The following is a 12,636-nucleotide window of genomic DNA, read 5'->3' as shown; positions in this document are numbered from 1 at the left end:
TGATGGACGTCTTCACACTAAGGCCACCCTGCCTCACTCACGGAATCAGAGTTTGCTGCAAAGCCTTCTGCTTTATTAGGAGCAGGCTTTATATTAGAACCTTCTTTGTGTCCCCAACACTTAAGACCATGCCAGGCACAGAGTAGAGGCTCATGTTTATTAAACTGAAATGAAATATGTCTGGACTTGGAAAGAGAAGCCTTTTATCCCAGCCCCCTCTCGCTGCTACCCTCCCCTGTCCCCAGATTCCAGCAGATTGGGCCACTCTAATTGGGCTCCATATGAATTGAGGTCTACTGTGACACCAGGGTAGACATCGCCCCTTCCACTCCATCAGTCCTCTGGCCTTTTGTGGGAGAGTCTGTGGGCTTTGGAATCATGCAGATCAAGGTTCAAATCCTTGTTTTACCACTTTCTAGCTAGTCACACCACATCTCTGCACCTCTCTTTCCAATACGAAATACCTACTGTGATCATTAAGTAAGATAACATCAGTAGACCACTTAGTTTATAACTGGTGGTCAGCAAATACCCATTCATTATGTTTAATCTTTTTTAAAAAACTCTTCATTAGCCCTGAGAAGAGTGGGCTCCTGACAAGGACCTTTCTGGTGGCCTACACAGGGCAGACCTATTGGAGAAACCAAAAGTTGCATCTGCCTGGACACCTCTAAATTCTTCAAACTCAAATCTGAGACTTTCTCAATTGGTACTTTTTTTTAAATAAGGAGAGTTTCAAACTTGAACCTTTGTGCCCTGTTGGCATTCCCATCTACCACAGGAAATAGTATGGTGGTTTAAAAAATTAAAAATAGGGGCGCCTGGGTGGCTCAGTCATTAAGCGTCTGCCTTCGGCTCACGGCGTGATCCCAGGGTCCTGGGATCGAGCCCCCCATCGGGCTCCCTGCTCCGCTGGGAGCCTGCTTCTTCCTCTCCCACTCCCCCTGCTTGTGTTCCCTCTCTCGCCGGCTGTCTCTCTCTCTGTCAAATAAATAAAATCTTTAATAAATAAATAAATAAATGATTAATTAATTAATTAAAAATAGAATTACCATATGATCCAGCAGTTCCACTTCCAAGCATATATCCAAAAAATTAAGAGCAGGGTCTCAAAAGGATATTGGTACACTCACATTCAGAGCAGCATTATTTACGAGAGCCAAGAGGTGGAAGCTACCCACATGTCCATCAATGGATGGACAGATAAACAAAATACGGTCTGCACATACAAGGGACTGTTGTAGGAAGAGAATTCTGCCGCGTGCTATGATGGATGGATTTTAAGAACATGATGCTAAGTGAAATAAGCCAGTCACAGAAAGACAACTGTTGTACGATTCCACTTCTGTGAGGTTTATAGAGTAGTCAAGTTCATAGAGACAGAAAGTAGGTGGTTGCCAGGGGATTACATGAAAGTGTGTGATGCTGGCCTACCGTAACTGATGCACAAACGTGAGCTCCCCTTCCTTCCCATTAATCCAGGGGAGGAGAGAAATCCTGCAGCCCAGGTGGGTCTACACTGGTAAGGGACAGAACTCAACCCAGAGCCAGTTGTCCTGTGTCATGCCCGCCCGTGCACTAGTCTAACCACCGGTAGGGAGGGAGGGAGGCGAGAAGGCTGAGTAGTCCTGGTTCTCGGGCGTGACACGTGGGTTGCTGAAAGAGTTAAGATGGCCTCTTCCCCAATGCTGGCCCTCCCCAGCCCTGCATCTGCCCTTGTGGGTTTAATGAGAAAGCCAGGCACTTGGTAAGAGACTGTACAAATACCTTCCAGGACGCCACTAACTCATTCAGCAGAAAGAGACTCAGAGCTGCCAATGCTTTAGGGAAGATAAGTGAGTGGAAAGAAGGTGGTTTTCCTAACGTCAGGCAGACGGAAGGATTTTGCTTGGTTGAGTGTGAGCTCCGCCCCTGCAGCAGAGCCGAAAAAGCCAGGATCCGGCCTCCTCAGTCCCTCTCTTCGCAATATTTGATTAGGAATTCGGGGGCGGGACCCTGGCCTGGCACAGACCCGCACACTCTCAGTAGACACTCCGTCTCTCTCTCACACGTTCTCCAACCTAAGGAAGCCAGACAGAGGGACGTGGTCACTCTCTGAAAGTTTCACCTGGAGGTAAGTTTAGTCATTTTACTTCAGTTTTTGTCCCTTGTAGTTCCATAACGGGAGTAAAGGAAAGGGCTGGGGCGTGGGGAGAGGGGTTGGCAGGGAAGAGCCACTCCTCATTCTCCCATCTGGGCCATGACCCCAGGATGCTGGAGAGGGGGCAAAGGGGAGTAGAAGGAACATGTTACCTCTGTCCTATGGGTCCTTTCTGGTTGTTGGGGGTGGGGGTAACCTCCCCTTCTCAGGCATGAAAAAGGGCAGGAGCAGATATCCAGGGAAGCCAGCTCTGCCCTGCTAGTACTCGTAATCCCACCACCCCAGCCCTGCAGTCTGTCCTGTAGGCAGATGATGGTACCTGAGTGCTGTTATAGGGGAAGGGTGTGGGTGTGAGTGTGTGTGTGTGTGTGTGTGTGTGTGTCTGTGTGTGTGTCTGTGTGTGTTGCTGGGGTGAAAGGGAGAGAATAAAGAGAAGTGTTGAGAATCAGCCATGTTCAGGGAGCTGTGAAGGAGAGTCCAATCCAGCTGAGGAAATGACTTCTGGTCTGACCTCCTCGACCCTGATAGGAGGGAAAGATCATTCTCTAGAGTGGAGAAATGAGAGAACAGCATTAACTTCTGAGTCAGCTCCCCACAACTCAGGGAGCGCCAATCCCAGAAACTTTCCACCTCACAAAACTCTGAGCACGGGAAGGTCTCTGCCATTAGGGTGGGCAGGGGAATGTAAGAGTATCTGACTTGGGAGCAACACTGCTAAGAGATGGAAGGGAGGAGAGCCATGAGCTCCCCCAGCCCTCTTAGCAGTCATGGCTCCTAAGGAGAGGCCAAAGTGGGCAGGATACACAGCCCCTGGAAAGCTGGGTCTTGAAGAGGAAGGTGGTTCTTGTCTGCCAAGGTGCCCAGTCTGGAAGGAGAAATGGAGACAGAGGCTCACTGTGCCAGCCTCCAGACAGCCACCTTGGTCCTGCAGCAGCCCAGGGCTGTGCACGGAAAAATGTGCTGTTGGCAGTGGGCCGCTCCATCCGTCTTCTCTCCTGGCCGGAGCCAGGGCCCAGCCAGCGCGCCCAGGCAGTGGGCAGTTGGGTTGGCTTCTCAGAAACACTGTGGGCTCTTTGTCTGAGGCCTGAGGCTGCTTGATGATGAGCCAGGTGCCTCTCCACCGCAGCCCAGAGGCTAATGGAATGAAGGGGGCCAACGAGAATCACCTTCAGGAAACAGAGAGGTCTGGGGCCTGGGAGGAATGATGGCAGACTTTCTAGATTGAGGGTCACAGTCAGGCTCTTTCCCACCAGTTCACTGGATTTGATGCTGACTTTTAGATTCCTTTCTTTCTTCTATCTCCAGTTGCCAACCCCAGGAGGCCCAACAGCAATGTGAGGGATGTATGGCACCCTTCCAGCACCAGGAAAGGTTCTAAGCTTCCTCTGTGCAAGGGTGACACTCACATCTCTGGAAGGTTCCCGTTGCTCACAAGGGCTCTCCAATGCCTTGGCTATAGGTATTCAGAGTAGGGTGACCAGTAGGTTCCTCCTCTTTCTTACCTTCAGCTTCCCTCCCAGAATGCACCAAACCCACCTTTCTCTCCAAGCCTGTCCTCTTCTCATCTTACTAGCATACAAGCTCAAGGTAACAGGTTGCCTGGCACTGGGGGGCTGGTCACAGAGGCTGGTAATCCAGATGTCATCACAGGTAGCTCAGGATGGGGGAGGGGGATGCCAGAATCCCATTCCAAAGCCACGTTCTCTTGGGTATACACAAGTGTCTTCAATTCCTAGTCCACTTTTCAGTGTTCCTCATTCATTTCTCTGGGGCCCACATGGCTCAAGCATAATGTCCATGGCGGAACACGAAGGGGGCCAACACTTTACTAGACACCACAGAGGCCAAGTGCACAGACTCGGGCTGCACACGCTCGGTACCCACCCTAGAAGACAACGCCATACCTGGTGCCAGTGTCCCCAGCCCGGAGGGGACCGTCGCTGTTACATGAAGACCCTGTGCCAGCCAGGTAGCGTGGGCAGCCGCAGACTGCCAACCAGAGGGTGTTCTCACCCCGCAGACTGCTACAGACACCGACATTCTGGAAAGCAGCCCAAGCCTTGCGAGGACTGCAGACGGACCACACCCCTCCCCAAAGACTAGAAACCAGAAACCCCCAGCCTGCCCAAGAGACCAAAAGATCTTCCAGGAGTAGTTCAGATCTTCCCCTTTGAGGTCTCAAGACACTTCTGGAGGTTTCCCAGAGACATGGAAAGAACAAGAGGGCTTTTTCCTTGGACTCTTGGAAAATATTATATCCCCGGGGAATCCAAACTGAATAGAAATTCAGGCCTGAAGAGCACCCACCCCCCCCCACCCCCCCAGGGATGACTGCTGGGGCTTTCCAGCTCCACCAACAGAACCTTCAGGTTGCTAGAGGCTTCTAAGGATCTGCCCCTCGATAAAAAAAACGCAGTGCCCCCCATTCAAGTTCCTTCTAATCTCAAAGGCTCTGTTTCTGTGACTCTATAAAATGTACCCTGCTCCCCCAGGTAGCCACGGTCCAGCTGGACCAGGTGCGCAGAGCCGGCACTGGGGGGAGGCGTGCGGGAAGTGAGGGCAGGGTTCCCACTCCCAGGAGCCTGTGCGGCGGGGTTAGATCGAATTGCTCCCAGCCCAGGGCTCCCCACCCCCCCTCCCTGCTGTCTCCCTCATGCCTGCTTGCTCTCTTCTCTCCCCTCTCTTGCAGAGAGACAAAATGCAGTGGGCCTCCCTCCTGCTGCTGGCCGGGCTCTGCTCCCTCTCCCGGGCCCAGTATGACGAAGACCCCCACTGGTGGTTCCACTACCTCCGTAGCCAGCAGTCCACCTACTACGACCCCTATGACCCCTACCCTTACGAGCCCTATGAGCCCTACCCCTATGGGGTGGAGGAAGGCCCAGCCTATGCCTACGGCTCTCCGCCCCCTCCAGAGCCCCGTGACTGCCCCCAGGAGTGCGACTGCCCCCCTAACTTCCCCACCGCCATGTACTGTGACAACCGCAACCTCAAGTACCTGCCCTTCGTCCCTTCCCGCATGAAGTACGTCTACTTCCAGAACAACCAGATCTCGTCCATCCAGGAAGGTGTCTTCGACAATGCCACCGGACTGCTCTGGATTGCCCTCCATGGCAACCAGATCACCAGCGATAAGGTGGGCAGGAAGATCTTCTCCAAGCTGAGGCACCTGGAGAGGCTGTACCTGGACCACAACAACCTGACCCGGATGCCCGGCCCGCTGCCTCGATCCCTGAGGGAGCTCCACCTCGACCACAACCAGATCTCACGGGTCCCCAACAACGCTCTGGAGGGGCTGGAGAACCTCACAGCCCTGTACCTGCAACACAACGAGATCCAGGAAGTGGGCAGTGCGATGAGGGGCCTCCGGTCACTGATCTTGCTGGACCTGAGTTACAACCACCTGCGGAAGGTGCCTGACGGACTGCCCTCCGCCCTCGAGCAGCTGTATCTGGAGCACAACAACGTCTACTCCGTCCCCGACAGCTACTTCCGGGGCTCGCCCAAGCTTCTGTACGTGCGGCTGTCCCACAACAGTCTCACCAACAACGGCCTGGCCACCAACACCTTCAACTCCAGCAGCCTCCTGGAGCTCGACCTCTCCTACAACCAGCTGCAGAAGATCCCCCCAGTCAACACCAACCTGGAGAACCTCTACCTCCAAGGCAATAGGATCAATGGTGAGACACTGACAAAGGGGAGTGGGGAGTGGCTGTCTGTTTCATTGGGGAAAAAAAAAACTCTATTGTGAGTGCCAGCAGCAATGCAAAAGGCATAGAATAGGGCAACCAGAGAGCAAAATGGAAGCCACCTGCAGTCCACGCTCTACCCCCGTACGAGAGGTCCAAGATGGCACGCCCCTAGACCAAACAGCAGTGCTGGGAAAAGTCTGGGTGGGGAGCGGGCTGGCTTGGAGGAAGACTTCCCGGAAGAGGTAGGCTTCGATCTAAGTCTTGAGAGCTAAGTGAGCGCGGGCTGGAGGAAAGGGACAAAGCCATTCTGGGAAGTGGGAGTGCCACAGAGGAGCCAGTCATTTCACGGGTCACCTGGAGGGGACAGCCAGGACATCTGTGTGTCTGAGAGGAAGGGCTCCCGTGTTGAGGAGCAAGGAGAGATGAGCTTGCAGAGCGTGGGATGAGAGCAGTTCGTAGAGAGGGCGACTTCGGCTGAGCTTCTAGGGTCCATCTTGGGAAGAAGGCAGGCTGTCAAGGAACCACGGCGTTTGTTCTTATTCACTGACCCAGAAGAGGATGAGCTCTCTGTTTCCACATGCTCTCCTCCTGCCTCTACAGTCTGCCGTGTGTTTGGCTGTTTGTTTGTGTTTTAAACATAACAGCTGTTGGATAAGAATGTGCAACCTCTCCGAGCTGAATGAGGTGCTTGTTCTGGTCCGTTCTCCCTGGAGTACAAGGAGCCCCTGGTATTGGGGCAGAGGTCCCCCCAGGGTAACAGGGGCCCTATCACCACAAAGCCCTGGGGTGGCGGGCAAGGACACAGACCTCTTGTTTTCCAAGTACTTCCTGGGGAATGCCTAAAGGAATCAAAAGGACTGCCTCTCTGCCTTTTAGAACTAAAATACTCATTTCAGATAGAATGATCTAGTTGCTTTTCAGCTCTGTGTCAGGATCCCGTGTTCAGCATGTGCTTACATTACCCCAGGGCCTCTGATGTTGGAATCCCAGCTGGAAGGTACTGAGCCTTCCTCGGTCAGCAAAGTCCCCCCTTCCCTGGGAAAGGACTCACTACCGACCCCTGGCAAAAGGCTTTGAAGCGGAGCCTGCTGTGAGCAAACGTTACCATCAAAGCACTGATAGGGACCGAGCCTTCATCCTCTCCCCTCATCTCTTCTCTCCCGGTGCTCAGGGAACAGATCAGTCATTTAGCAAGACACAAGCAGGCAGGACAGCCCTCTGAGTGAGAGAGGCACCAGGTCCCAGAGGTCGGCAGCAGGGCAGGCAAGGAGGGGAGGTGTCTGGTCCTCTGGCTCTAAGTGCAAGACACCATCATGAGCACCAAACTGTTTTATATGTAAAGTCTCTCTTTCTTTTTTTGGCGGGGGGGGGGGGTCTTATTCCCGAATGGGCCAATGCTCTGAGATGTCTCTGAGATGTCGCATGCTGCAAAGGGTCTGACATTTACTCATGGCTGTCCATGATTCCACCCAGAAGTCACCTGCCACCCTACTCCAAATCTGGAAGGACTGTCACATCAGAAATGTCACGTTATGTGCTGTTTGACCCTGAGAATGTGACAGCAAAGAGCAGCTGTCATGGGAGAGAACCCATTAGTTACTGCCTAATGATACACAGTCAGAGAAAGTCGGGGCGGGAAGGGCGCCATCACGGCTCCCTGTCACCGCCTGTGTCCACGCAGAGCACATCTGCCACTCAATACAGGGTGGCCCGCCCCTTCACAAAGCTCTGAGGATGACAAAACCACTTCAGTTAAGTGTCCCAAGGTCTTGCGAGAAAGTTCTCCATGAAGTCAAACAACCTAAAAATGTTCGGTGTCTCTCCCCAAATCCCTTCTTGTGTCATTTAAACCAAAACTGCTGAACTATCGTTATCATTTAGTCTCTCTGTCAGTTTTCTTTTGAGGCAAAATAACACCAATTCCTGTATTTACTTTGTCTTAAATTAGCGAGTTAAGAGACAGGAAGCGCTTGGTCCAGGGCCTGGCACATAACTGAGAAGCAATACACCGTAACTATGACTAGCTTCTCCTCTCGTTGCCACTTGGAAGTTGATAAGCATAGTTTTGTTTTGTTTGACTTCTTGCATTGCAAAGACGGGGACGCTGAGAAGGAGCAGCCATCTCTCCGGGCCACCCAGGCTATGTAGGGAGAACCCTGAATGTGGGCCTTCAACATCCAAGGACCTGGCACCAGGCGTCTCTGGCTGAGAATGTGAGGAGTATCTCTCTGAGTCAGACCAACAGCAGGAAGGACAGTGCCCCAAGCTGGGGCCCGTCTCCTAGGGCGTCCTCCCACAGCCAGTGAGGGTGGTGGTGGAGGTGGGACTGAAGCAATCCTCTGGGGGAGGAGCTAAATGGAGGGCAGGAACTAAAGGGTGTGCAGGGGAATCAAGCCAGTCCCCTCCTCCCACTTGCCTCTTCCATTAGCATCTCCCTCAGATTTTCCAGCCTGGCAACAGCAAGGGAACACAGCTTGGAATGTTATTCAGTAGCTGTGGGATCCAAGGGAGCAGGGTGGGTACCCCAGGAGGAATTTGGAAAGACTTAGGTCAGTATTTCATCTAGGCTGGAAAATGTCCTCCAGAGTCTCCAAGCAGAAGCCCTGTCCTCTTCATGAGCGTAGGGAAGACAAACAGAGGAGCATAGTGCGTCTGCTGCGTGGATGGAATCGATACATGGGGTGTGTCTAGCAGCCCCTGAGTATCCCCCATATTTATATAGAAGTGTAGGGATCCAGGATCTTAGCAGATGGTCTGAGGGCCTGAGGCTGGGTAGAGAACCCATCTAGTGCCATCCCCAGTAGATCTGGAAGTGATCTAATTACCAACCCACATGACTTCTCCCCAGCCCACCCATCACAGGCACCACCCCTGACCTAAGCTCTGCCCCCAACCTGCCCACTCAGAGGCCACTTCATCTACTTCCTGGGACCAGAAGGGAGACATCCAAAAGTATCCAAAAGATCTCCACCATCCCCACCCGACTCCACCCCCATTCCCACCCATCCCCTTACCACTCCCCCCCACCCTGCCACTGCACGCTGTCCACAGGAGGGCATTTCCCGTCTTTTCCCCTCTTCCCAGTCCAGTGTCCCATCATTCCTTGGGGCTGGATTTTCTGTCTCACATTTGCAATACAAGTTAATGGGCTGCAGCCTCACCCTATCTCCTCTTGGTCAGTTCTTAAGAGGGACTGAAAACAACCTTTAGTGCTAATTGAAAAGCACTTTCCTCGCCAGCCGATTTAAGCCCCCCACACTGTCTGCCTCGAAGTCTTCCCTTTCACACCCATGACCGCACCCTCCATGAGGCCATCCTCCTCCAGCTCCTCCCACCCCTCCCCACCTCCCTGGCAAGCAGAGGAATGCCTCTGATGGAGGCAAAGGCAAGCTCTGGGGCTGCCCTAGGTTAGTGACAGCCGTGGAAATAGAGCCCACCGAGATCTGAGATCCGAGATCCGACAGGTAACCTCACGGGGAGCTCCTCTGGCAGGAGCCATCTTCTCGAGGCCCTCAGGAACCGTGTGGAAGGCAGCTTCTCAGGGTGATTTGTGCTGGCCCTGCTGGAATTTTAGTTGAGTTCTTGGGGTTTTCCCTTCAAGTTCCTAACCCAGGAGACTTGAGACAGAGGTGGCCCATATGTCCAAGAGGACAACTGGAGGGAAAATGGAAGGATTTATGTTGAACCCACACAGAACTCTTGTATCTATTAAGATTATGTGGTTTGGGGGAGGGGAATTTCTTCAAAAAAAGGACTTCTTTTGAGATTAAAAGAAGGGGGGGTAAGCCATATCATATTAAATGCAGGAGGCAAGGGAATTATTTATTTGACTTTTGAGGTCCATGACAGCCCTATTCGTCTATGAATTTCCTCCTTCTTGAACCCCGGGGCCTTGCTCATTCCTTTGGCGGTAACGGAATGGAGACATGCACCCCCTCAAAGCTCCCGCACGCAAGGACGCTTGTCTCCCTGCCCAGGCTTTCTCTCTTTAATTTCCTGCCCCTCTCTCTTTCTGCAAAGTGTCAGGAGATATTCCAGATTTAAGTCCATCCATTTCCCCAGCCTTCCTTCTCAGAGCAATTCAGCAAAGCTGCTAAGGTTGGTCTTTGACAACCTTCTGCTTCCCCCTGCTGCCCACAGATGGGAAAAGACCCGGTCCTGGCTGGAAGGAGACCCAAGGACATTCCAGAGTTCTGTGCAGATTAGGGGTGGTTAGGAAGCGGATCCGCAGATGCACGCAGACACCCCACTCCGGCCCTAGTGCTGCCCCCTAGCGGTGCCAGTCGGTATGACTCCGATCCCGAAAGACACAACCCCCCCACCCAGCCAAGTCATACTCCTCCCCTCAGAAGTATTGAAGCCCCCTTCACAGAGGCTGACCGGCCTCCTGTGGATCCGGGTCCCTGATCCGGCCTTCTCGCACCCACCCCGCCCCTCTTGTCCCCACAGAGTTCTCCATCAGCAGCTTCTGCACCGTGGTGGACGTCATGAACTTCTCGAAGCTGCAGGTGCTCCGCCTGGACGGGAACGAGATTAAGCGCAGCGCCATGCCCGTAGACGCGCCCCTCTGCCTGCGCCTTGCCAGCCTCATCGAGATCTGAGCAGCCCTTGCACAGGGCACGGGGCCGGGGGCCCCCACGCCCCGCTGCATTTGGCTGGATGGTTTGGTTTGGCTTTTGCTGGAAGGTTTGGGACAGACCATGTGACAGAACTCCATGGGCTCCCTCTGTAGTCTTCTTCCCTGTAGGCAGGGTCAGGTGGGATCAGGGGACAGGCAGCCTTTTACTGAGGCACACGGCTGCAGCTCTCTTTCCAGGACAGACGTGGTGGCAGAGGAAGTAATCCTTGGAAGTCCCAACCCCAGACACCTCACTACTCCCTAGTTTCTTCCCAATGATCTGGCATCCTGAACTTTACAAATCGCTTGGGCAACCGCATGGAGCGTGCTTTCCCCCCGCAATCTTCGGCTCTCTCTGTGAGCAGCGCTTGACCGCTCTCCTGCGTGCCAGGCGGGTGGCGCAATTACTCTGGGCTCCCTCTCAGTGCTCCTCGGAAAATACCTCTTGCCCGACTGCCTCCTCCTTCACCTTCCTCATCCACTCAGCCTTGCTCCGCGTTCACCTCTTCTGTGCCTTAGGCAGAGGCTCTCACGCATGCGGGCATCTCCAAGCCATGTGGGCATCGGCCCCGTGCCCTGTGCGGAGAAGTCACACTAGTGTCTGGGGGGGGGGGGAAGGAAACCAAGAGTCACCTCTCCACCTCCCTAACCTCGCTCCTTGAAAGCCACCAGATCAGAGGACACCAGCATGATCACAATATTCAGGGACTGGTGTGGGAGGAGACAACCAACCTTAGGCTTTGATAACTGGAGGGCCTATATTTTAGCAGCTGGGCAGTGCTTTGAAGGTGGGTCAGACTTCTACCCAGGAGAGGCCCAGACCTCTCTTACATCAGCATCCCTAATAGGGGCAAACGTCCCGCCACGGCTGAACTGAGGAAGCAGCCCCCGGAGTTCCACCCTTGCCCAACACCCTCTGCGTTGCCAGCCGCTCCTTACCCGGGGTCTTTATCCTCCAAGGCACGTGGTTCTCAAAGCATGAGAAAGGTGGTGTGTCCTTTTCTCTTATGCAAGCAGAAAAGTCTACATCCTGATGGGAGAAGCAGACTCCAGCCAGCCCCGGACGTGCCTGGCTAGCCCAAAGGGGGACGCTGTGGCTCAGCTGTGTTAATTGATTTGTCCTGAGGTCACAGTTTGCAGTGAAAGCTCTGGCTGGAGATGCTTGTTGGGTCCGTGAAGCCTGGGCCAGGCAGCCAGCTCTGGCCCGTGCGGAGGATGAAACCCTCTGCTTTCACATCTCTGAGCTACACCATCATTACTGAAGATGCCTTTTGCTTTATAGCTTGGCTGGAGAGCAATTCCTTCTTCCCATGTCTGAAAGGTAATGTTGCCTGAGGCCTAACCATCCTGCTCCTTTGGGCACCGTTGGGATGGAGCCATCTGGGCGGTCAGGGACAGGGACTGCCTGAGGACAAGTAGCCCCAACCTGGCCTCTGCCCAGATGCCGCTAAGTCTCTGATACTGTGTATGCTTTGAAGCTGCTTCCCTGAGAAGTTGGGGGGGGGGGGAATCCCTGGACTATGTTCTTGGCTCCAGACTCAAAAATCCACAAAAGCCAAACCAGCTCATTTCAACAAAGGAGCTCTGATGTGGGGGGCAAGGCTGCCCCTGCCCCTGCCCCAGGCTCTTCAGAAAGCGTCTGCATGTGAACACCATCATGCCTCTATAAAGGATCCTTATTACAGGAAAAGCATGAGTGGTGGCTAACCTGACCAATAAAGTTATTTTACGATTGCATCTGCAAGAATGGAGTCATTTAAGGCACACACAGAAGGGTTACTTTAAGGGGACCTAGTGGGTCACATAGGCCTTGGACTGGAAGAATCCCCTTTCTCATCTATTCTGCTTGGGCAGTTGTAGCTAGGAGGTTTAAAAAAAAAAGTCACCTGTGTAAAAGTTGTAGTTACCAAACTTTGTGTTCTGGAAGTTCTTCCTTAAGTCTAACTTCCATCCCGCTAGCTACACATTTCCTTCCATTTGGTCCCAAGATAATGAACAACTGGGTTTTCTCTGTCATTATTAACATTTTTCTCCCTCCACCATCCTCCCTCCTCAAGCCAGGAATTCAGGGGCTGGCAGGTCCTGAGTAGTGTTGTCTTGACTGCGCCTGCCCTCTACTGGCCACTGTGCAAAACTGAGGGTAGTCAAAGCAGATGCTGCCTGGTAAGGCCTGGAAGAGGAAAGTGCCT

General features: G+C 53.3%; 1 protein-coding gene across 1 annotated transcript; it reads left to right on the top strand.

The window, feature by feature from the left end:
* The first annotated feature begins 1,993 nt into the window (after window positions 1-1,993).
* On the top strand, window positions 1,994-12,184 carry FMOD (fibromodulin). The gene is made up of 3 exons (XM_008685141.2): window positions 1,994-2,113; window positions 4,830-5,817; window positions 10,279-12,184. Exons 2-3 carry the CDS (start codon window positions 4,839-4,841, stop codon window positions 10,428-10,430), a joined length of 1,131 nt encoding a protein of 376 aa, XP_008683363.1. The 5' UTR covers window positions 1,994-2,113; window positions 4,830-4,838; the 3' UTR covers window positions 10,431-12,184.
* The last annotated feature ends 452 nt before the right edge of the window (window positions 12,185-12,636 follow it).

This window comes from Ursus maritimus, unplaced genomic scaffold, assembly GCF_017311325.1.
Source record: "Ursus maritimus isolate PB19 unplaced genomic scaffold, ASM1731132v1 scaffold_2, whole genome shotgun sequence".
Classification (NCBI taxonomy): domain Eukaryota; kingdom Metazoa; phylum Chordata; class Mammalia; order Carnivora; family Ursidae; genus Ursus; species Ursus maritimus.
Note: the sequence above shows the minus strand (reverse complement) of the source record. Positions and strands in the feature narration are given on the sequence as shown.